Raw genomic sequence first — 22761 nt, 5'->3', positions numbered from 1 at the left:
CTTCTTTCTGTATATTTTTTTTCCCCCTCTCTCATATTGACTCGTAACTCGTAATACAACAACCCCCGAGCTTGATCACAAAGGAGTTGAGGGACCTCTAATAATGGCTCAAGTGCAGTAATCCACCACAAGTAGATTTTAGATTGGTGAAGGTACATTGATGAAAGGCTGGACACAAACCTTACAGCCTCCTTGTAACTAGAGAGCACACAATAACAGCAGAATCTCTCTCTCTCTCAGCATTGGAGGGGGAGTCACATAATTGTTAAACAATAGCTACCAGTAAGCCATTCCGTCACAACAAATTGCAGCCAGGCCTGCTTTACGAACACATCTATACAGTGCTCTTTATCTGGCAGTTATCAGGTGATTATGACAAAGCACATAGGCTCCGTTGCCTTGGTAATGCACTTGTATGATGTTTGACTGTATTTCTCTGTTTTATAGTTATAGCATCTCCATTGTGTTTTTCTTATGTTTGATGTATATGTGACCTCACAGCATCACGCACTGGAAAGGCTTATGAAATGCCTTGAGATACTAAATCTTGATCACAACGGGTATCTCGTATACCATAGTGGTGTTTCGCTGTCTGTTTTATTCCATTTTTATCAATTATATCTTTGCTGGCATTAATCCCCTTGTCATGCATTTTTGATTCATTAAGAAAATCTGATGAAGAGATAAGCCCTGCAGACATCTGTTAAAGATTGTACACATTTGTGCCGCTATTCACTGCCAACATAGCTGGCATGCAGATGGCCAGAGAAGCCTCATGCCTGCTCAGACACCTAGCCGAATGTGGCATGGGAGCCACAATTTTCTGAACCCCTCAAATAAGGTAGCCTCTCGCTTTCTTTTGTGATTTTTGACAATCTTGCCATTGGCCAGTGAACCGCCAACTAACCAATCACAAGGCTTAGCGGGCGGGGTCAGGCAGAGGTTGCCATGGAAGTGCCGTGGTGACGAAAAAGGGCAGTTGTGATTGGCTGTATTATTAGGATAACTTTGCAGGGCACCTTAAGAATGTGCAAGCACTTCTGTAGGTTTGCATGTACCCTATATTGGCAGTTAGAATTAGGTTTAGAGGACACAAATCAGGGGAACAAATATACCTTTAAAATACAAACATACCTATAAACCTGGTGCATCCATGGTGCGTCTTGTGAACCTCCCCCCCCCCCCCCCATTATTATTTTGCCCTTGTACCTGTTGTGTCCCACTTGCGGCTTTTGTCCCGCTTTTGTACCACTTGCGGCTTTTGTCCCCCTCCTCCTCTGCGCCGTGCAGAAAAATTTACAGGGAAGCAGCAGTGTGCATGTCAGCTGCTGTGGACGACATGAGGGCAATGGGTTGGCCACCCTTCTTATTGGCGGGTATTAGTACATTAGGCATTGCATGTTCTGGGTCCATAAGACGCAGGGACTACACACACACACACACACACACACACACACACACACACACACACACACACACACACACACTTTTTTTTTTGTCGTGATTTCCCCCTTGCAGTCTGAACAGTAAGTCGATGCATGTCGAGCAACAGCCAACCCCAAAAGAGATTCCCTGAACTTGGCTGCTTCTGGTCATGTGAACATTTTAAAACGAAAAGGTGGCATTTGAGCAGTCTGTTCACTAAGCTTAAAGTGCTATAAAATTCAACATTTCTTCTTTGCTCTAAGATATACAACATGTAATATACTGCCCCCCAAAAATTCTTATCAGAACAGCATTCAAACAGTTGTAATGTAACACTCCCTGCAGTATGATCCACATCCGAAGAGGTGATAACATTATCTTTTGTTTACATTGCTCTCTTGCTACAATTAGTATACATTCCTAGCAGTGCTGAAACTCCTTCAAATGTGTGCAGATCAGAGAACGCTTAGAAATGATCACTGTGTACACTACAATATATAAATAGTGCAGCTATAAATAAAATACAGTAGCAGCTTTCACAGTAGTGTCACTGTAGAAGACTCGCTGGAACTTTGAAGTCATTCGGGGGAGGTGGAGTTGGGGCGAGGGGTGCCATGCTTTTTTTACTTGTTCAGAAAGGTAGGAAGAAGTGGATCAAGTCATCTGGGCACCCGATCCGCCAGGTGTCTGACTTCAATGTAACATAGTGATAATCGGCTTAGCCGATCAGTTATTTTATCAGCTAACATAGAGTATAGTTAAAGAGAAACCGTGACCAAGAATTGAACTTCATCCCTAACAGTAACTGATATCCCCTTTCTACATGAGAAATCTATTCCTTTTCACAAATGGATCATCAGGGGGCTCCGTATGGCTGATATTGTGATGAAATCCCTCCCACAAGATACTCTGAGAACCATGGTACTCCTGGCAGTTTCCTGTCTGTAAACCTTGTTGCATTGTGGGAAATAGCTGTTTACAGCTGTCTCCAACTTCCAAAACAGCAAGCAGCAGCTATATCACCTGCCAGCAGTAAAAATGTCACCATGTAATAAATGTCAGAATGTAAATCAGGGATTTAAAACCTTTTACAATGGGCAAACACTGACTAAATTATTTATACATAATTATTGTAAAAAGGAAGCACTTTTTTATTACTTTATCTTCACTGGAGTTCCTCTTTAAATTAGGCAATTGACTATCAATACCTGATTAGCTATTTCTATAGCTGATGGCTATTACTAGCCGATCTGCTCGCTGAGTTTCGGTCACATTAGAAGTATTCGTAGGGAAATTTAGTGTTGGGCGCTACAAGCGGGACTAGTTTTAGGCATTAGGGGGGATAGTGTTGGGCAGTAGGGTGGGAGTTAGAGTTATCCAGGGACATTATCCAGAAACTTCCTATTACTTCGTTGACTTGTAAAACCAGTTAGATACCTGTTTGCTTCAAGCTGCCTACAGATATGAGGTGATCATTGACAATCAGAGCCCATCTAATGGCTGAAGGCACTCCTGACCTGTGCCAGACCGGCCATGCATGACCCCTTTTTGATGGATTGTAATTGGTTGTTTTTGGCTGATGATATCTTTTAGGCCCGGCTCACACTTGCACAGATGAAATATTGATTTGTGGAACGGATCCATTTTTGAAAGGCATCAGTATTCCATCCGCGACCCTTCGTTCTGTTGGCGCTCGGTCAATGCGACAGACGCAACGAAAAATCGCTCCAGACCCAAACTTGAGATCCGTTAAGCAGAATGGGCCAAGTGCATCTGTTTGAATGGAGCGATGTAAACAGATCCTATTGATTAACGTAGGATCCATTCACCTCTGTCAGGCTTTTTTTTTCCCTCTCCCGGCGCTTATCTGCAGGCTTTGATTTTTATTATTATTATTTTTTATTTTTTTTTGTGAAGCGCTTTTCTAAGCACTTTTGCGGAGCGATTTGTTTGTTCACTTCCTGACGCTAGTCAGGACGTGAACTCTTTGACCCGGGAAAGAATAAATACAATGTATTTATCCTTAAAAGCGCTGGGGAAATCGCTATACAAATCGCTTTTTCGGGCCTTTTGTGATTTCCTTATACCTGCCTATATAGGGAAATCCCTCAAAAATGGTACTAGCAGTACTTTGCTGAGCGGATCGGAAGCGAACTGCTCAGATGTGAACACTCTCATAGGGAACTTTTAGGGCGATTTTCAAAATCGCCAACACTAAAAAAAAAAAAAAAAAAAAAAAAAAAAAAATACCCTTAGTGTGAACAAGCCTTTAGGCTAGTTACACACCAGGACGTTGCGTTTAGGGGACGTTATAGGGCACATAACGTGCCCCTAACGCAACGCCTGGTGCTCTCTGGTGTGGACGTCGGAGTGAGCCGCGTTGTGCAGCTCACTCTGGAGTCTGTGATGCGTACTCTTGGACGCATGCGGCATCACGTGGTCCCGCCAGCCAATCGCCGCACAGAGCGGCCGCTCCAGGAAGTAAACACTGCACGTCACTGAGTGCAGTGAATATTAGCCATGTGCCCGGCCGCTCTCCCCTCCTCGCCAACATGACTGAGCGTGTGCAAACAGTCTAACGCGGCTTAGCCGCGTAGAACGCACAGCATGCAGCACTTTGCTGCGTTACAATGTAACGCAACATGGGCAGTGTGAACAGCCCACTTGTGTTACATTGCTGTGCGTTGAGGGAGCGTTACAGGCTGCACTAACGTGCGCCTGTAACGTCCCTGTGTGCAAGAAGCCTTAGGGTTTGTTCCGTTACGGTCCACTAAACGGACCACTTTTTACTCCAGTGTGGACCAGGCGTCGTCTGTGAAGAGAGCAGCGAGGGGATTTTGTTAAACCTACAGAGTCTCTAACAGATACATCAATTTTGTAATACTGGCATTTGTATTTTGCCTAGCACTGTGAGAGTGGGCGTCAGAAGATCACATTGTCATCCAGAGATTATTCTGATACTTTCCAAATAATGGCAAATGCTTTTTATCTGTGTACATCTGCCACAATATGGAAGAACAGCTTTTATCAGCACTTTCAATGTAATTTGTAGGTCAGCACAAAATGGGTTGTATAAGGATAAGTAACAATCAGCGAGGTTAATCCGGCACATTATTACAAAGCTCTGCGAGTTTACATTCTGACTTTTGAAAAATGGCATATTAAACCAGTACAGCACTATAGGAATAAACAACCCTCCTGGATGAGGGAAGATTGATCTGGTTTGCAATAACAACCAATTAGATTTCTTAGTTTTCAAACAAATGCTGTAAAAATGACAGACGGCCATAGGCAATAGGGACCGTTTTCTTTAGAGCTCTTTAGTACACACTGCATCGTAAACTACAATGAATCGTTAGATAATTTGCTCACAGCCGGAAATGTGGTGTGCCGGAAGTGACGTTCATGAAACATCCGGAAGTTAACGTGCAAACATGCAGGAAGTTGGATACAAATGCATCAGTAAACGGCCATGTGTGTATACTTCTTACAGACCTCTCAATACTAACTTATAAAGTTCTTAGGATGATGGTTGCCATCATCGCAATGATGCACAAATGATGCTCAAATACTTTGCTACTATGTTGTGTATTTGTAAATGTTAAATAGCAGGGGATCACAACACTTCTTTATACGCAGCTTCACGTCACGGATGCATTGGTCATAATGTACCGATTCCTGTACACACTCTTGATTATGAACGATTGTCCACCGAAACAATATGCCAAGTGGATCAGCCAAAGTGGCCAAGAACCATCACTTATCACTGTCTTTTTCAGTTGTTCGCTTCCATTTTTATTTAACCGTAATCGATCAGTTAGTTGCTCGTTTTGAATGACTTTCATCTGGCGTGTACACAGGGATTTAGTTTCATCCACTTTGTTTTCGACAAGGCTGTGGAGTCTGTACAAAAATCTTCCAACTCCGACTCTTCAGTTTCTGAAACCACGACTCCGACTCAACTCCGACTCCAGGTACCCCACGACTCCGACTCAACTCCGACTCCGGGTACCCAAAATGACTCCGACTCCGAGTCTAATACTTAACAGGACTGTGGATTTTGTACAAAAATCATCCGACTCCAACTCCTCAGTTTTTAAATCAACGACTCCAACTTCGGGTGCCCAGAATTGCCCAGACTCCTCGACTCCGACTCCACAGCCCTGGTTTTCGACACGGGTTTGCTTTTCATGAAGGCAACATTTGTACCTTTGCTTGTCTGTTAGGGGTTATATCTTACTGGAGAAGTTGCTAAGTGGTTACCGGTAAGCACTGTCTGTATTGGGACAACAGCAGAAGTTAATTACCGTACGTAGAGTCCCCAGTAAGCTCATGGCAAACCAGGACCACTAAAGAGTCTGTAAGGGACTAAAAAGAACCAAAAAGCCCTGTTAAAAAAAACCCCTAATTATAAATGTGCTTTGTGATTTTTGTGCCTTTTTAATTGTCACTTAATAGGTTTCAAAAAAACAAAAACTGACACCAGGCATTGCAATTTAACATTGTAGGGATTGTAGCAAGTGTAGTCCTGTGTCTAAAGCCTTGTTAATACCTACAAGCACTGTCCCCTTCCTTGCTCAGGACTTCATTACTTATTTTGGGGCCAAGTTCTGTACAGACGTGTCGCTAACAAACAGGCATGTCTGTTGCTATGGAATGGGGAGGAGGGACAGTGTGGTGCAGAACAGAGTGGCTTGGAGGGATTAGTCAGACATCTGTGTCTGAAGATCTGCCATGGTGTATCTTTAGGTGACATCAGGATGCTCCTGTACACCGGATCGATGCTCTGCTTAAAAAGGCCTTAATGGTCGCATTGGCAGAATGTAATCCAGCATGTGTGCCTAGCTTAACCAGCAACTCTTAGGGTTAGGCATCAGTAGATGGAGGTCTTAGGTTAGGCTTCGGTAGAGGGAGTTCTTAGGGTTAGGCATCAGTAGAGGAAGCTCTTGGGTTTAGGCATCGGTAGAGGGAGGTCTCGGGGTTAGGCATCAGTAGAGGGAGGTCTCGGGGTTAGGCATCGGTAGAGGGAGGTCTCGGGGTTAGGCATCGGTAGAGGGAGGTCTCGGGGTTAGGCATCGGTAGAGGGAGGTCTCGGGGTTAGGCATCGGTAGAGGGAGGTCTCGGGGTTAGGCATCGGTAGAGGAAGGTCTCGGGGTTAGGCATCGGTAGAGGGAGGTCTCGGGGTTAGGCATCGGTAGAGGGAGGTCTCGGGGTTAGGCATCGGTAGAGGGAGGTCTCGGGGTTAGGCATCGGTAGAGAATGATAGGTAGGAATGGTGCTCTCGCTCTCGCTCTCTCTCGCTCTCTCTCTCTCTGCCTCTCTCGGCCTCTCTCTGCTCTCTCTGAGAGGTGTTTTTTTTTATTGACATTGTAAATCGATACATTTGTATCTAAACCTCAGCACGGAGGAGGATTTCTAGCTAAATGCAACACTAAAATGTCATGTTTAATCCTTCAGTGAATTTCTGCTAAAAAAAAAAAAAAAAAAAAAAAAAAAAAAAAAAAGCTCTGGCATAATAGTTTCAAAGCTGTAAGCAATCTTTTAAAGCAAAGTTGAAATGCTGGGTGTTATATCACTTTAAAGAGGAACTCCAGTGAAAATAATGTAATAAAAAAAGTGCTTCATTTTGACAATAATTATGTATAATTGATTTAGTCAGTGTTTGCCCATTGTAAAATATTTTAAATCCCTGATTTATATTCTGACATTTATTACATGGTGACATTTTTACTGCTGGCAAGTGATGTAGCTGCTGCATGCTGTTTTGGCAGTTGGAAACGGCTGTAAACGGCTATTTCCCATAATGCAACAAGGATCACAGACAGGAAACTGCCAGAAGTACCTTGGTACTCGGAGCTTCTTGTGGGAGGGGTTTCACCACAATATCAGTCATACAGCGCCGCCTGATGGTCTGTTTGTGAAAAGGAATAGATTTCTCATGTAAAAGGGAGTATCAGCTACTGATTGGGATAAAGTTCAATTCTTGGTCAGAGTTTCTCTTTAAGATGGTGGCAATGCAGACAAAATACTTATTGTTGCGTGGTAATATTTTTTTCAGCAAACTCGTTATTTTACACTTTTAAAGAGACTCCGTAACAAAAATTGCATCCTGTTTTTTATCATCCTACAAGTTCCAAAAGCTATTCTAATGTGTTCTGGCTTACTGCAGCACTTTGTACTATCACAGTCTCTGTAATAAATCAACTTATCTCTCTCTTGTCAGACTTGTCAGGCCTGTGTCTGGAAGGCTGCCAAGTTCTTCAGTGTTGTGGTTCTGCTATGCACTCCCCCCTCAGGGGGGAAAGAAACACACAAATGATCTCTTGAGATTAAAAAGGAAGGCTATATACAGCCTGCTTGTGTATGGATGTATTTTCTATGTGTGGACATACTGTACATCAACCTACTTCCTGTTTTGGTGGCCATTTTGTTTGTTTATAAACAAACTTTTTAAAACTGTTTTTAACCACTTTAATGCGGCGAGGAGCGGCGAAATTGTGACAGAGGGGAATAGGAGATGTCCCCTAACGCACTGGTATGTTTACTTTTGTGCGATTTTAACAATACAGATTCTCTTTAAGTAGCAAAAAGGTTCTGCAGTAAAGCAGAGCCTGCAAGGTGCAGAAATAAGCAATTGTTTTCCATAGATCTGACGGCTTCATTCTAATGAAAGGTGACATGATAACTAGTTGCTATAGTGACTACATTTTGTGCGATCACCATTACTTTTTACATTTCCTAAATCAAACCTGGGTAGTAGAAACAAAATACTCACATGTAAAAATATGTGATCACATATTGCCTTTCCGTGAACAACACGTGTGTTAAAAAAAAAAGATCCATTCTTGAATTGTGATGGGGGAAACTATTTTTTAAAGAATGCATGTATAATTTTATTTTTGAGTTTTTCAAGGGGATATTGTTAACTGTAAAAAAAAAATCAGGATAGTTTAAAAAAATGTAGAATGAGTTAGGGGACCTGATGTGATACGCTCACACACCTGTTGATGGGGTGCTGGTTTAGGCAATACAAAAAGCAATAGTGCCCAAAAGGAAGCTCTCCGTATGCAGACGGTGATTTATTTTAATCCATATTTTGGGATTATCAGTTGGGATGATCAACCTGATTAGGGACAGTGTTGTGGAACCATCGGCTCAGAACTCAAATTTCCAGGAACTTCCCTCTACCAAGGTATCTGTATTCATACGTTTGTTTTAATGCCCCAAACACTGGGGGTGTATTTCAGTGCCTATATCAGGGGTCAGGAACCTTTTTGGCTGAGAGAGCCATAAACACCACATATTTTAAAATGTAAATCTGTGAGAGCCATACCATATGTTTCAAACTGGGACAGTAGGGCTCACTTCCCTGTTGTCATGGTGATGTGTATACAGCTGATCCTCCAGGCAGCGGAAGTGTCAGACACTTCTTCAACTTCTCTTGGGTTTCAGCTACATCAGCAATTTCCCCGAGAGCCAGAGAGAAGAAATACCGACTAACAGCTTGTACAATTAGGGGTTGATTCACTTTGTAGGACGAGATCCCCGCACTTTGGCCCTATAGGCTGCCTGTCAAGTGACAGGCAGCCTATTGGGCCAATTGAAGTGCAGGGATCTTGTCCTACAAAGTCACTGGGCCTGACAGGATCCAGGGTGGCACAATTGAATCAGCTGTTAGTTTTGGGCGGAGCGTGAGTAAGTTAGTAGTGCTACTTTGAAAATTTTACTTGCGCTGCCACACTAAGCTGCGCTGCTTGAGCAGTGTAGTTTAGTGAATCAATTCCTACTGATTTGTGTGTGAGCCAGACGTAGCCAGACATCAAAAGAGCCGCATCTGGCTCCCGAGCCATAGGTTCCCTAACCCTGGCCTATATGAAACAATACATTCTTACACAGCCAAATTGTTCTCCATTCTACGGGTCTTCTTTCTGCGGCAGCTGCAGAGGTGGCCGTACATCCAGGATCTGTGTTCCTTGGAACTCTTTTCTGTGATCCAGATGCTGTGGCCTGCCCACACTGCCCTACCCTCTTAGAAGTTCAGAGGGTGGGGTGGAAGTGTTGGAATAGCCTGATGTTCCAGTCAGGGTTTTTTGGGTTTTTGTTTTTTTCTTTTCTTTTTAGGCTAGCCAGCCCACATTGAAGGCCAAGTAGAGGTGAGAAGAATGTGGAGGCTGCCATATTGATTTTCTTTTAAAGCAGTGGATTAGTCATACTATGCCATGGGAAAAAAACACATATATAAGTAGATAAATACTTGATCTACTTACATAACATGTATTGCACTGCCCACGTTTTGATTTCAGTGAATTTTATATAGTAAATGAAGAGAATTCTGTTCCTGGTGGGGGGGCGTGTCTTTTGCCCGCAGTTTAGGCTAAATCCTGATGTCATTTCTGCCCTTTACTTTTTTTCTTTTCTCCTCCAATTGCTGAGTCACCTTAGCCTTGCTTGTAAACACAAGTGAGCAGGAGATCGTGTTTCAGATAAGCAGCTAGGCAGGGAAATAAAGGGAAGAGGAGGAATATATTATAGATAAAAAGACCCCCAGCATGCAACTGTTTGGCACTGACTATTAAAGAGACTCCGTAACAAAAATTGCATCCTGTTTTTTATCATCCTACAAGTTCCAAAAGCTATTCTAATGTGTTCTGGCTTACTGCAGCACTTTGTACTATCACAGTCTCTGTAATAAATCAACTTATCTCTCTCTTGTCAGACTTGTCAGCCTCTGTCTGGAAGGCTGCCAAGTTCTTCAGTGTGGTGGTTCTGCTATGAACTCCCCCTTCCAGGCCCCTCTATGCACACTGCCTGTGTGTTATTTAGATTAGAGCAGCTTCTCTCTTCTCTCTTATCTTTTACATGCTGGATAAATCGTCCTCTGAGCTGGCTGGGCTTTCACATAGTGAGGAATTACAGACAAGGGCAAAGCTGTTTGCAGGAAGAAAAGAGCAGCCTGAAACTTCAGTGCATGAGAGATGCAGGGGGAAAGAAACACACAAATGATCTCTTGAGATTCAAAAGGAAGGCTGTATACAGCCTGCTTGTGTATGGATGTATTTTCTATGTGTGGACATACTGTACATCAACCTACTTCCTGTTTTGGTGGCCATTTTGTTTGTTTACAAACAAACTTTTTAAAACTGTTTTTGACTGCTTTTAATGCGGCGGGGAGCGGCGAAATTGTGACAGAGGGTAATAGATGTCCCCTAACGCATTGGTATGTTTACTTTTGTGTGATTTTAACAATACAGATTCTCTTTAAAGGGCCAGTGCTCCTTAAGTTTGTGATAACTCCAAATCATAACAGCAAAAAAAAGTTTTGAAAGTTTTTTTGAATGCAGGATTGCATTTTTATCACTTAATACACTCAGACCAGTTTATGTTGAAATTAGATTTTTATGGTGACACTCCGGCTTTAATGTGAACCTGAGAACACCTCAGGATTTTGTACTTACCTGGGGCTTCCTCCAGCCCCCCTGTAGTCCATCTGGTCTCCTCTGCTCTTCCACAGTCTAGTACAATACATTTCCCAACTGGACCAGTTGCAGGCCCCCGTGCATGTACGATCCTGGACCATGAGCATCTCCCTGTGCTTCCATTGCTGGGTGCGCTCTGTGCATGTGCAGTTCACAAAGGTAGTAAGTGCGCTTGTGCAGAACGCTCTTGGAGCCCGCTGGAGTGCACATGGCCTTGCAGCGGTGCAACAGAGGGGACCAAACAGAATCTGGGGGACCAGACTGACTACAGGGGGCTGGAGGAAGTATCTGGTAAGTACAAATTCTGAGATGTTCTTCATCTCAGGTTTCCTTTAAACAATACCAGTTGCCTGGCATCCTGCTGCTCTTTCTTCTATCAGTAGTGTCTGAATCACACACCTGAAACAAGCATGCGGCAAATGCAGTCAAACTTAAATCGGTACTCCAGTGAAAATAACGTAATGGACAAAAGTGCTTCATTTTTACAATAATTATGTGTTAATGATTTAGTCAGTGTTTGCCCTTTGTAAAATCTTTCCTCTCCCTGATTTACATTCTGACATTTATCACATGGCGACAATTTTTACTGCTGGCAGGTGATGTCAGTGGAAGGAGATGCTGCTTGCTTTTTGGCAGTTGGAAACCGCTGTTATTTCCCACAATGCATCAAGGCTCCCAAAGTGTGATGTCAGCACCCTGGCCCTGACATCACACTGTGGGAGGGGTTTCACCACAATATTAGCCATACAGAGCCCCCTGATGATCCGTATGGGAAAGGGGGTATCCGCTACTGATTGGGATGAAGTTCAATCCTTGGTTACACTCTCTCTTTAAGTCAAACATCTGATCTGTGTGCTTGTTTGGGGTCTATGACTTAGACTTGGTTCACACATAAATCTGTACATTTCCAGTCCAGTCCTGTCAGTTTTGCATCAGTTTTCTATCAGTTTTAGCTGACAGGATTGGAAATGTACACCTTTTTATGTGTAAACACCCCCTTAAAAACACATACAAAAGTGATGCCAACTGACAGGACAGGACTAGGCATCTTTTTATGTGTGAACCAAACCTAAAAATCTTAAAGGCAGAAGATCAACAGGACAGCCAAGCAATTTGCATTGTTTAAAGGGAAATAAAGCCTCCATATCCCTCTCACTTCAGTTTTCCTTTAAATGCATATGAGCAGATACTGTATACTATATACTTTAAAGCCCTGTTTACCAGGTACTTATGGGAGGTAATGCTACTCAGAGGCAAATCTAGAGGTTACTTGATTGTATGTTCCTGTCACGTACATACAGGAATCTGGGACAGACAACATAGCACGCTACATGGGGACAGCCGTTTCTCATCTTACTGCAGTGTTTCGTGAAAACCATTTCTCATAATGATGATATTAATAGGGTATTGGCTTTCTGGCAGGCCATACTTAAAACTGTGTAGCCCCGGTTCTGGAAGTGGCGTTAACTTAAACTGAACCTCCGGACTAAAAATCTACTCAGCAGCACTGAAAAGGCTTGGTGTTTAACAGTTTCACAGCATCAGAATTTTGTTTTTCTTACCAAAGCATCATTTTTAGCTGCATTTTTACCTAAGCTCCACCCATCAAAGAAAACTGCCCTGGCTTTTTTTTGCTAATGCTGTGAAGAGCATGATGGGATTTCCTATGTTGTTGTTCACGTTGCCTAGCAACTAGGAGAGGTGCTCAGGACACAGGGCAGTTGGAACTGTGCCTCATGCTCCCTGTCACCTCCTTTCAACCAAAAAGATGGCTGCCATCATGAAATCAAACATTTTCCTGTTCTTTCCAAACAGGGTGGGTAAGAGACACATTACCTATCTGTCACGGACGGTTGCGGGGCCGCAAACGCGTCCTGGAACCGCCCGTGAAGAAAAAGCGATCGCACTCGATTCTCTGCATCGATTGCGCTTCAGATCGATAGGATCTGGATTGATTGTGTAGGAGCAGCTGAGTCTTTTCTCAGCAGGGATATAGCATCAGCTTAACTGCAGAGAGTCCCTGGCTTCAAGCTGTGCTGATGGCCCATCCATCAGGTATAGGTGACAAGCACCATGACAGAAGCAATCTAGAGTGGGAAAACTCAGACACTCTGGCTCCTTCCCCCAGCAGGGGAGCCGACATGTGGCTTGCTGCTGCCAGCTTCAAAAAGAACCTCACCTAGGGATGACCTGCTGTCAATCCCAGATGTAGATCATATTCCATAAACTGCTATATGTGTCATATTTTCTGTGTTGCCAGGCTGGCAGACCCTCCAAACTAACAGAGCATGTAGGGCCCTGTCTGGCGCTGGTTCTGAGAACATTTCAGAACATTCTGAGGTAAAGACTGCCAGTTAGGCAGTTCGAAAGTGCCCTGATGATACCACAGGGGTCCCACCCCTCATGTTTGGTATCAGGCTGCTGGGTACATCGAGGCAGACCTGAAAATATTAGTAAATCTGCCCTGACCTGTACGGTTCTGTGAGATAGAGCCCATATATGGTTAAGATATGATTTCTAGTCCCCAGGACAAGGGGAGGACTCCTCTCATGTTCTAAGGGGGTGTGTGGCCCCGCCCTCACTCCCTCCTACTGGATCAGGGGCATAAGAATGGCAGAGGAGACAAACTGTGTCCTCCACCCTGAAACATCTTGAACTCATCTGTGCCAGCTTGAGGATATGCTGGCATCCACCTGGTCTGAACTTTGATTGAAACCAAGAACTTTACAAGTTTTCCCACTAAAGGACATCTTTCCAGGAACTAAGTATTTTTTCTCCCTTTTATTTTTGCATACTGGCTATTACTGTTTTAATAATTGTTGATTTTAATAATTGTTTGTATATATTATTTATATTGCTTTCAATAAACCGACGCTATCATCAGTTGTTGTTCTAGCTACCCTACTATTCAGCACGCACAGAACTGATCCCGGGTCTCTGAAGAGACACTACTATTGGTTGTTGTTGGCTAGACAGAATAGAGTGTGTCTAACCGTTTTTATTCGCAGGACTAGTCAGTCAGCGGGCTCCTCGGGCCCATGGTAACCGAGGTGGTGGCAGTTATACCCTGTGTATTTTGTAATTACCATATCTCACAGGCTCCCTTCTGGTTTGTCTGCGGCTAATTTCCAACGGTTCCTGCGCATTGACTGCGACCAGAGTTCGCACGATCCATGCGCTGGCACCGTTTGGAAGGCCATTTGAGGTCTGACCACTAGGGCCTCCTGTGACACTATCTATTTTAATTAACATAACTAATGTAACTTAATGACAGTATGTTTGTTTAGGCTGGAGTTCCTCTTTAAGCAGCCTTTGTATCTGGATCTACTGACCTTTTTCATTGGAAGGGAAACTGATTATGTATGTTTTGTGACTATAAGTTGTTCATTTAGCAGATGCATTTTTGTGTTTTTATTGACTTGTAATAGAATTTTGCTTGTAAATAAAGAGGCGGCGGAGCGCAGTGTTTATGGCGGCACTGAACTGCTGTGATTTCTTTTGGCAGGAAAACGTCTCCTTGGCGGATATTCTGTCGCTGCGGGATAACTGTCTCACGGAGCAGGATATATGGGCGATCTGCCTGGAGTGCTGCTACTCCATGAAGGACATCTCTCACGCAGCCATCTTCCAGACTCTGTGCATCACCCCTGACACCCTAGCCTTTAACACCAGCGGCAATGTCTGCTTCATGGAGCTGCTTAGCGGTAAGTCGCGCCAAGTCCCCCAGCTACCCGTCAGTGGCGACGCTGCATCATTTATGAAAGGCTCATGAAATAATCACAAAACAACAGTGTTAGCTGCAAAAATATACTGCTGCAACAAGAGAAACAGCGTGTCAGACCGATATATTAAATACATGAATCTCAGCCTATGAAATATTGAGAGTTCCATTGGCCCAATGCTGTTTTTGTTCTTTTTAGGACCAGCAAAGACGAGGATTTGTATGTGTGTATACATGCTTCTAATGATGGGCTGGCAGTCTGACAGGGTTGGCATGTGTAGAAACTCTACAAAACAAATAGAGGCTGGGCTTAGCTTCTCTGAGCTTTCGGGAGTCTCTGTGGAGAATTTTTGGACCTCCTTTATGTAGCTACAAAGATTCTTATTGATTTTTCGAGTTAATGAAAAGAGAACAATAGTTTCCAACAATTTACAAATCCCACATCAGTAAAAAACGGGATTCACAGTACATTCGGCATTAAAAAAAAAAACGATGTTGACTGTAAGGCAATTTAGGGCCTGATCCAATTCACTTTTTCTTATTTTATTATAGATAAAATGTCTTATAAGCCACCAGCAAGCAAAAAAAAAACAACAAAAAAAACAGTACTTTTCACCTACTTCTTGGTAATTTTTCAATTCCAGTGCAAAAGTTATTTTAAACAGAAGATGTAAAATTAATTAGGAAAAAAACTAAGGAGAAAAGGTGAATTGGATCGGGGTAATTCAAACTCTGAGAAGAGATGAGTATTTAAAGTGATCCCGGGCCGAAGTTCGGGTTCAAAATCAGAATATATATATATATATATATATATATATATATATATATATATATATATATATATATATATATATATATATATATATATATATATATATATATATATATTATTCCGTGTATATACTCGCATATAAGCCGACCCATGCACAAGCCGGGGTACACACTTCTCCTTCAGAAACCAGGAAACAGTGATTGACTCGCGTATAAGCCCCCTCCAGTAGCCTGATGTGCCCCCAGTACAAGTCAGCCCCCCTCCCCATAGCCAGATGTGTCCCAGGATCATACAGCTGTGTCTCAAAAAGCCACTAGATGGCATCACAGATATGACACCGTGATTGCCACACAGGAAGAATCCCTGATAATTGCACCACTGACCAGTTGCTTGCACGTTCCACTCTACAAGCCAGGGGACACAGGTAGTCTTGAGCAGCGCACTCTGCACACCATGTTGCAGGGGATGGAGGGAACAGACACAGCAGTGTGCAAGCAGGATCACTAGGGCACAACCCTTACGCTCCTCTGCCATTAACAAAACCTGCTCCACCATCCGTTCTGCTCCACTGACTCTCATATAAGCTGAAAGGGTAACTTTTCAGCACGTTTCTTATGCTGAAAAATTAGGCTTACATGCGAGTATGTACAGTGTGTGTGTGTGTGTGTGTGTGTGTGTGTATATATATATATATATATATATATATATATATATATATATATATATATATATATATATATATATATATATATATATATATATATATATATATATATATATATATATATATATTATGTATATGTGTGTGTGTATATAAATTTGCATGGCTGCTCCCCCTCAACTCAAGCATGCTGCAAAGTGGCTATACTGGTATGTCTCTCTAGCACATTTCACTCTCTCCCATGTGATGGTGTTACTAGCTCAGCCCCACTGGTCCACTTTAAAGAGAAACTCCGACCAAGAATTGAACTTTATCCCAATCAGTAGTGGATATCCCTCTTACATGAGAAATCTATTCCTTTCCACAAACAGACCATCGGGAAAGAAATTCTGAGTACGTACTCTTGGCAGTTTCCTGTCTGTGAACCTTGCTGCATTGTGGGAAATAGCTGTTTACAGCTGTTTCCAACGGCCAAAAAAGCATGTAGCAGCTACATCCCCTGCCAGCAGTAACAATGGCACCATGTAATAAATGTCAGAATGTAAATCGGGGCTTTAAAATATTTTACAACGGGCAAACACTGACTAAATCATTTATACATAATTATTGTAAAAATGAAGCACTTTTTTATTACATTATTTTCACTGGAGTTCCTCTTTAAGGAGTTATGCATTTCAATGTTCTTTTCAAATAATTTTATTAAGAGGAACAGCAACAGCAAATTATCATAAGTACATTCAGCTCAGGTATAGCAGTATTGGGTTTTTGTTCATAACATGCATATAAACAGTCTCAAGGTATACACCTGGATTGAACATGCTGTATATATCAATACCTCTTATCAAAAATTTTCTTTAACCTAGAAAGAGAAAACAAAAAGCGCAGTGATAAAAGAAGAGAAGTGAATAACCATACAAAGAAACCAATACAAAACCAAACATACAGAGGACCATACTGTAGCGTATTAAACGCTAGGGCACTTTAGGGGGTTCACATTAAACAAAGTTTAAATGTCATTGATGGTTACTGGGAGAGAAGACACCACCTTAAAGAGAGAGGTTGGGGTGGGAGAAAAAGGAGCGCCAGTATTACGGTAAATTATACATACAAATAGAAACTAAATCTGTGAGAGGCTCATATCATGTGGAGGTGATGAAAGTGAGAGATTTGGCCTATCGTCTCATATTTGAAGGATACGTTTCCAGTTGTTTACTTTGAGTATCATCTTATGAAGATCTTGGGGGACAGTATTGTCGGGTGGTTTATCTTTCCAGTTTAGCCATGGCTCCCAGATATTGATGTATTTATCTACTTTTAGTTGTAGCCTGGCATACATACTGTATGTTCATATGTGGAATTGGTCTTCAAAATCTGTATAACTTAAGTTACATTTGGGGAGGGTTGAGTTTCCAACCTGCAATTTCTGTCAATGGCTACAGTAGTTTTGCTGCTTGTAAAATATGCATAATTTATGCTTCTTGATTGATGATTAATCTTGGATAGGTCCAAATGAAGCGTGGTGACGATTTTAAGAGGAAGATTGATATTGGTCACCTCAAGTATGAGATTGTGGATTTTCTGCCAGAATATTTGGATGTCAGGACACCGCTCCAGATGTTTACTAGGGTACCAATTTGGTTGCCGCATCTCCAGCATAGATTAGATTGGGTATTATCGAATGTAGCTAATTTCTCGGGTGTGTCACCAATGAGAATACATTTGAACAATGTTGATTAGGGATGATAATGAGATGCAAATATTTCTGAGTTCACGCAGGATCATGTACATTTGTAGGCAAGGTTATGCAGCTGGAAAATGGATGAATCAAGTCCCACCCAGGTATACATTGATTGGTCCATGTTTAAGCCGCATAAATTTACTTTATTTTTCAGCATATAATGTTGGGAATACGCGTCTCGATTCTGAGCTGATAAGATGGCTCAATAGATAATTTCCGACATGTCCGAACACCGTTCGATCGTTTTGTTGCTCGATTTGTCACTGAAGTGAATTAAAAAAAGATAAGAAAAATGAGCGGAAGATAAGAGAATCCAGCAGGTAAAACGATCGGGCGCATAATCGAGCGCCAGAATCGACCCGTGTATTCCCAGCATTAGATGCACTTTTCTCCCCACAAAAATGGGAAGAAATAGTCCCTACTTCTTATTGCCAGATTCAGGGAGTCCATTACTTACTAACACTTGCCGATACGAACTGCCGACCCGCCACGATAACTGGAACTACCTGTATTGTTTCCTTCGCTGCTCCCCCTGAATAATGTAACGCAGCATGGCTTAGCGGGCTCACCTAATCCGGTGGTGATCAGTGATCTCTCTTCTCTCTCATGGCTCCTCTAGTGCTGACATCTGCTGATGACATGATCAGCAGAAGCCAGCACAAGGGGAGCCGTGAGGGAGAAGAGAGTTCTCTGATCGCCGCCGGACTAAGTGAGCCCACTGAGCCGTGCTGCTTTACATTATTCAGGGAGAGAGGGGGACATACGTGGTATCAGAAGAGGACACATGAGCAGACAAAATGGGACACATTGGGGACATAGGAGGACACATGAGGTACAAGGTGGACACTAATTGGGGTTTAGTGTATTTTTTACCCTGGTTCTTGCCCTCTAAGCCTAGGTGCGTCTTATATGCCGAGACATACGGTACATTGAAATTTACATACTCCTGCATGGAAACATTTGCATCTCACTCGCTATTGTTGATGTGGGGTCTGTTTGTGCTTTATTATTTATAAGTAAGCTTTTCTAAGTTTGGCTGATGCATCCTTGTTAGTGTAATTGAGGTTCAGCACCCTTCTGTTGCTGTATGTGTCATACCACAGAGGAAGCTATTTAGAATTTATGTGAAATGAGAATCATCTGCTAGATGCGTCACACTGTACATTTATAAAGCATTAAACGCATGCACAGACTTGTCATCTGCAAACTGAAAACATATTGTGATAAGTGTGAATTGTAAATATTGATAGTGATTGCAGGTTTTAATTAAACTCAAGTCTATTTGAGTAAAAGGCACGAAGGAGAATTTATAGTGAAATTAGGAATCCCATCTGCTTCTAAATCCTGTGTGGAACCAAGAAGGTATTATTTGTAGGTTTTTATCCTGTTGACGAGCAGCAGGTTCCCTTTGTAGTGCCACGTGGTGGTGAGGTAAGTTAATGGCACAGCTATTCAATTTAGTAGTCTTCTTTGAGTTTCACCGGTACTACACATTCTTGAATTGTCCCAAATTTTGCACCATTTTGGCAGGGAGTCAAAAACCATATTGCAAAAATAACAGAAGGATATCCAATAACCCCTCATTTTACCGCCTTGATTACAATTGCTGGAGAGCAGCCAAATACATGAAGTCGCTAACTAGACACCTGATCAGTGGGGCTGGAATGTTAATAGCTAGGCACAGTACACATGGTTCTCAGAGGTCACCCACATAAAAGACAAGAAGTAATCCACACTGTAAACGGAGGTGAGAAGCAATTTTGGAAAACAGTTTCGCTGGTTAGCTTTTATGGAAGGCAAATAAATACACAGTGAACATGAAGCTAGATGTTATCAGGAAACTCTGTCTCCCTTCACACAGACTCTTAAAGAAAACCTGAACTGAAAATTAAAAGTCAAAATATACATACACAAGTCATACTCCCCCCCCCCCCCCCCCCCCCCTCCTCAATCTTTCTTTTTTCCTATGTCCTGATTGTACACTGTGATCAAGGGAATTCTCTGTCCTCCATTTTGAAAATGGCCATTACCCATAACAGCTTTCTGGTCAGCACACTGTTAAACTGTAACATCGCCGACTTGAGCCATAGGGAAACATAGACATTACTTGGCACATCAGTTGTCCTCTCAGCTATAACTGACAGCAACTGATAAATAACTGACAGCATCTGATATATTTCAATTCTGACAAAATGTTGTCAGAACTAGAAGGGATTGTTGTCAGAAGAAAATGGTGAGTTTCTTAGAGGAACTGATGGCAAGGTAACTATGTAATGTTCATTTGAAGTTACCTCATGTGTTTATTTGAAATAATTTTACTCAGTACAGGTTCTCTTTAAGCATGTACGTAAAAAGGTAAAAAGGGAGATGGAGTGAGTGGAAACCCCCTCCCCAAAATTAACTCTTAGACTGCCAGCTATTAAGATAGCTACTTGCCTGTGCCAGCTATTTTGGCATACTGGTGACTGAATGTTTTGACAAGCTCTACAAGTTCCAAAATCCACATTAGTAAGAGGGATTGTGTTTGAGGACAAACTGAGATTTGATACAAAATTATGGTAATTGTGTTGAAAATCTATGCCGCTTGTAAATGTGCTAATTCAACCTTGGAAGCATAGGATTGGTCCATTTTCAAACTGCATAGATTGTCAACAACATTTGCATAATTCTGCATCAACTTAGTCGCATATCTCGAGCCAACTGAAAAGAGTGTTCTGACCCCCAACTTTCCGCTAGCTTACAGCAGAGTGGAGTGATTGGGCAGTAAACCATATAAAGAACAACTACCGGAACAACACCCATAAAGCCAATGGACAATGGCTTCATTCCAAAAATCGGAAAGAGAATCAATCTTTTATTTTGTTTAAGAAAGAAACTACAGATAAGCGATTATGAATGCTGATCATCATTTTAAAAAACTCTTTTGAAATTTGAGTTTTGGTAGCGCTATGGCTTTTTATGACTGTTCGTTGTCTGAACCAGAATCCGTATATTTGGCTGCTGCACATTAATCTTAGGTCCCAACTTTTTTACAGTTTTAGTGTCCGCCAGAGGCTGGGAACACACTTAGCAGAAACAATAGCGTTGTGGAAAACGCAGCTTTTTTGCCTGCAATGGTAATCAATGGACCGTTTTGTATGCGTTTTAAAACAGGCATCTTTAAAAACGCTGGTTTTGTTGCATATTTTTCAAAAACGCACACAATGAAAGTCAATGGTAACACAATGTAATTCATTTTGTATGCGTTTTTTATATATATATTTTTTTATGTTTTCTGATGTATTTCCGCTTCCTGTTGTCTTCCTAGTGATTGGCATATAACGCAATAGGAAACCGTATACAAAACGCATATGCGAAACGCAAACGCGTTAAAATGCAAAAGCCGCATGTGCGGGAATAAACGTAAAAGCACAAAAACACATTAAAAACGCACTACAAACTGGACCTTTCATGCACAGCCATGTGTGTACAGCCTTAAGCTGTATACTCCCCTAATGATCTTGCAAGATGGATCCCTGCGACATCCCTCGACAAATGTTCCACGATTCATCTTCCTGCGGGTAGGTACACGCGATGGCTCACGATGGGTACAAACAACTTCAAGTGATTGTGGTACTTTGCGCCAGAGTCATCAGTGTTCTTAAAGACCCCAGAGGATCCAGTTCAAACTCCTAACTCTAACATACAAAGCCCTCCACGAGTTTTCTCCTCCATACATCTCCTCACTAATCTCTAGATATTGTCCCTCCCGCAACCTTCGCTACTCCCAAGAAATTCTCCTGGCCTCTACGCTGATCACCTCCTCTCATGCTCGCATCCAGGACTTTACACGAGCATCATCCCTTATCTGGAACTCTCTTCCACAGCCTGTACGTCATGCCCCAAACCTGGACATCTTCAAACGCACTCTTAAAACACACCTTTTCAGACAAGCTTATAACATTCTATAGCCCTTATTTACTTATCTGTCACAATGTAATCAGAGGCAAAGGGTCACTGCCTCATCCATCCTCCACCCCCTTACCTAGTGTGTCCCCCACTACCCATTAGATTGTAAGCTCGCAAGGGCAGGGTCATCCTCCTAATGTGTACTGTTTTGTAACAATATTTGTGCTGCTTGGAACTCTGCTGTACATTTGTTAGTTGTATCTATGTTCCCCTTGTCGTCTTTGTAAAGCGCTGCGGAATATGTTGGAGCTATATAAATAAAAATAATAATAATAAACATCTGATCCGCAGTGACGGTTGTTGTCTCTGCAAGTTGCCATACATTGTTAGTGTAATCACGCGCCTGTTGCCACGTCATGAGATTGTGGGAACGATTGCTCTTTGCTCAAAAAATTGATGGCCGTTGGAAAAATCGCCTGAAAAATAGCGATTTTAAAAGTTTGTGATTTTAAAAGCTTTTTTTAATGTAATGCTATGTGTGTGTTCTCACTGGAGCGATGTGATTTTGTAAAATTCCCCCATAGCATTGCATCAGCAAGAGCTTTTCAAATCACTAGCGCTAAAAGCCCTTGCAGTGTGAACTGGCCTAACAAAGCTCCTTAAACAGGACGCTCCACCAATAACTAGAAGTTTTTGCAAAGGTTTTGAAAATGACAGCAACACTGAGTCACTTAAACCACAGGAGGAAGCTGGGTAGAAAAACACTTGTAAAGTTCTATCTATTCTGAAATATTTATTATGGCGCATTTATACATATTTTACATGTTCCTTCTTCTGATGTTACTGAATGGCGTGTTTTCTGTCATCGTGACGCACACTACAAAGCCTTCATGATCTAATTAGTAAAACTGGGTTACACTTTTCATTTCAGATGATCCCGAAGGTGCTTTTGTACCTCCAGAGTTTGATCTGACTGGCAACACTTTAGAGGTAAGTCATATTTGGAGATTAAAGAAAGTACACTAATGTTATCCTAAGTTTAAAAGAGAACTCCACAATTTGTCATTATATTGGTCATTG

At 42.1% G+C, this 22761-nt stretch overlaps 1 protein-coding gene across 1 annotated transcript in view; it reads left to right on the top strand.

Annotated features, from left to right (window-relative positions):
• The window catches only part of KNDC1 (kinase non-catalytic C-lobe domain containing 1), a 214508-nt gene that overhangs the window by 33566 nt on the left and 158181 nt on the right, over positions 1 to 22761 (top strand). Inside the window, exons 2-3 of the mRNA XM_068258601.1 lie at positions 14407 to 14605; positions 22613 to 22671. Of these exons, the coding sequence (XP_068114702.1) occupies positions 14407 to 14605; positions 22613 to 22671 (258 nt within the window). The remainder of the gene's footprint in view (positions 1 to 14406; positions 14606 to 22612; positions 22672 to 22761) is intronic.

The sequence above is a fragment of the Hyperolius riggenbachi genome, chromosome 10 (assembly GCF_040937935.1).
Source record: "Hyperolius riggenbachi isolate aHypRig1 chromosome 10, aHypRig1.pri, whole genome shotgun sequence".
NCBI classification, from domain to species: domain Eukaryota; kingdom Metazoa; phylum Chordata; class Amphibia; order Anura; family Hyperoliidae; genus Hyperolius; species Hyperolius riggenbachi.
The sequence above is the reverse complement of the archived record's forward strand: the minus strand, read 5'-3'. Positions and strand labels throughout refer to the sequence as shown.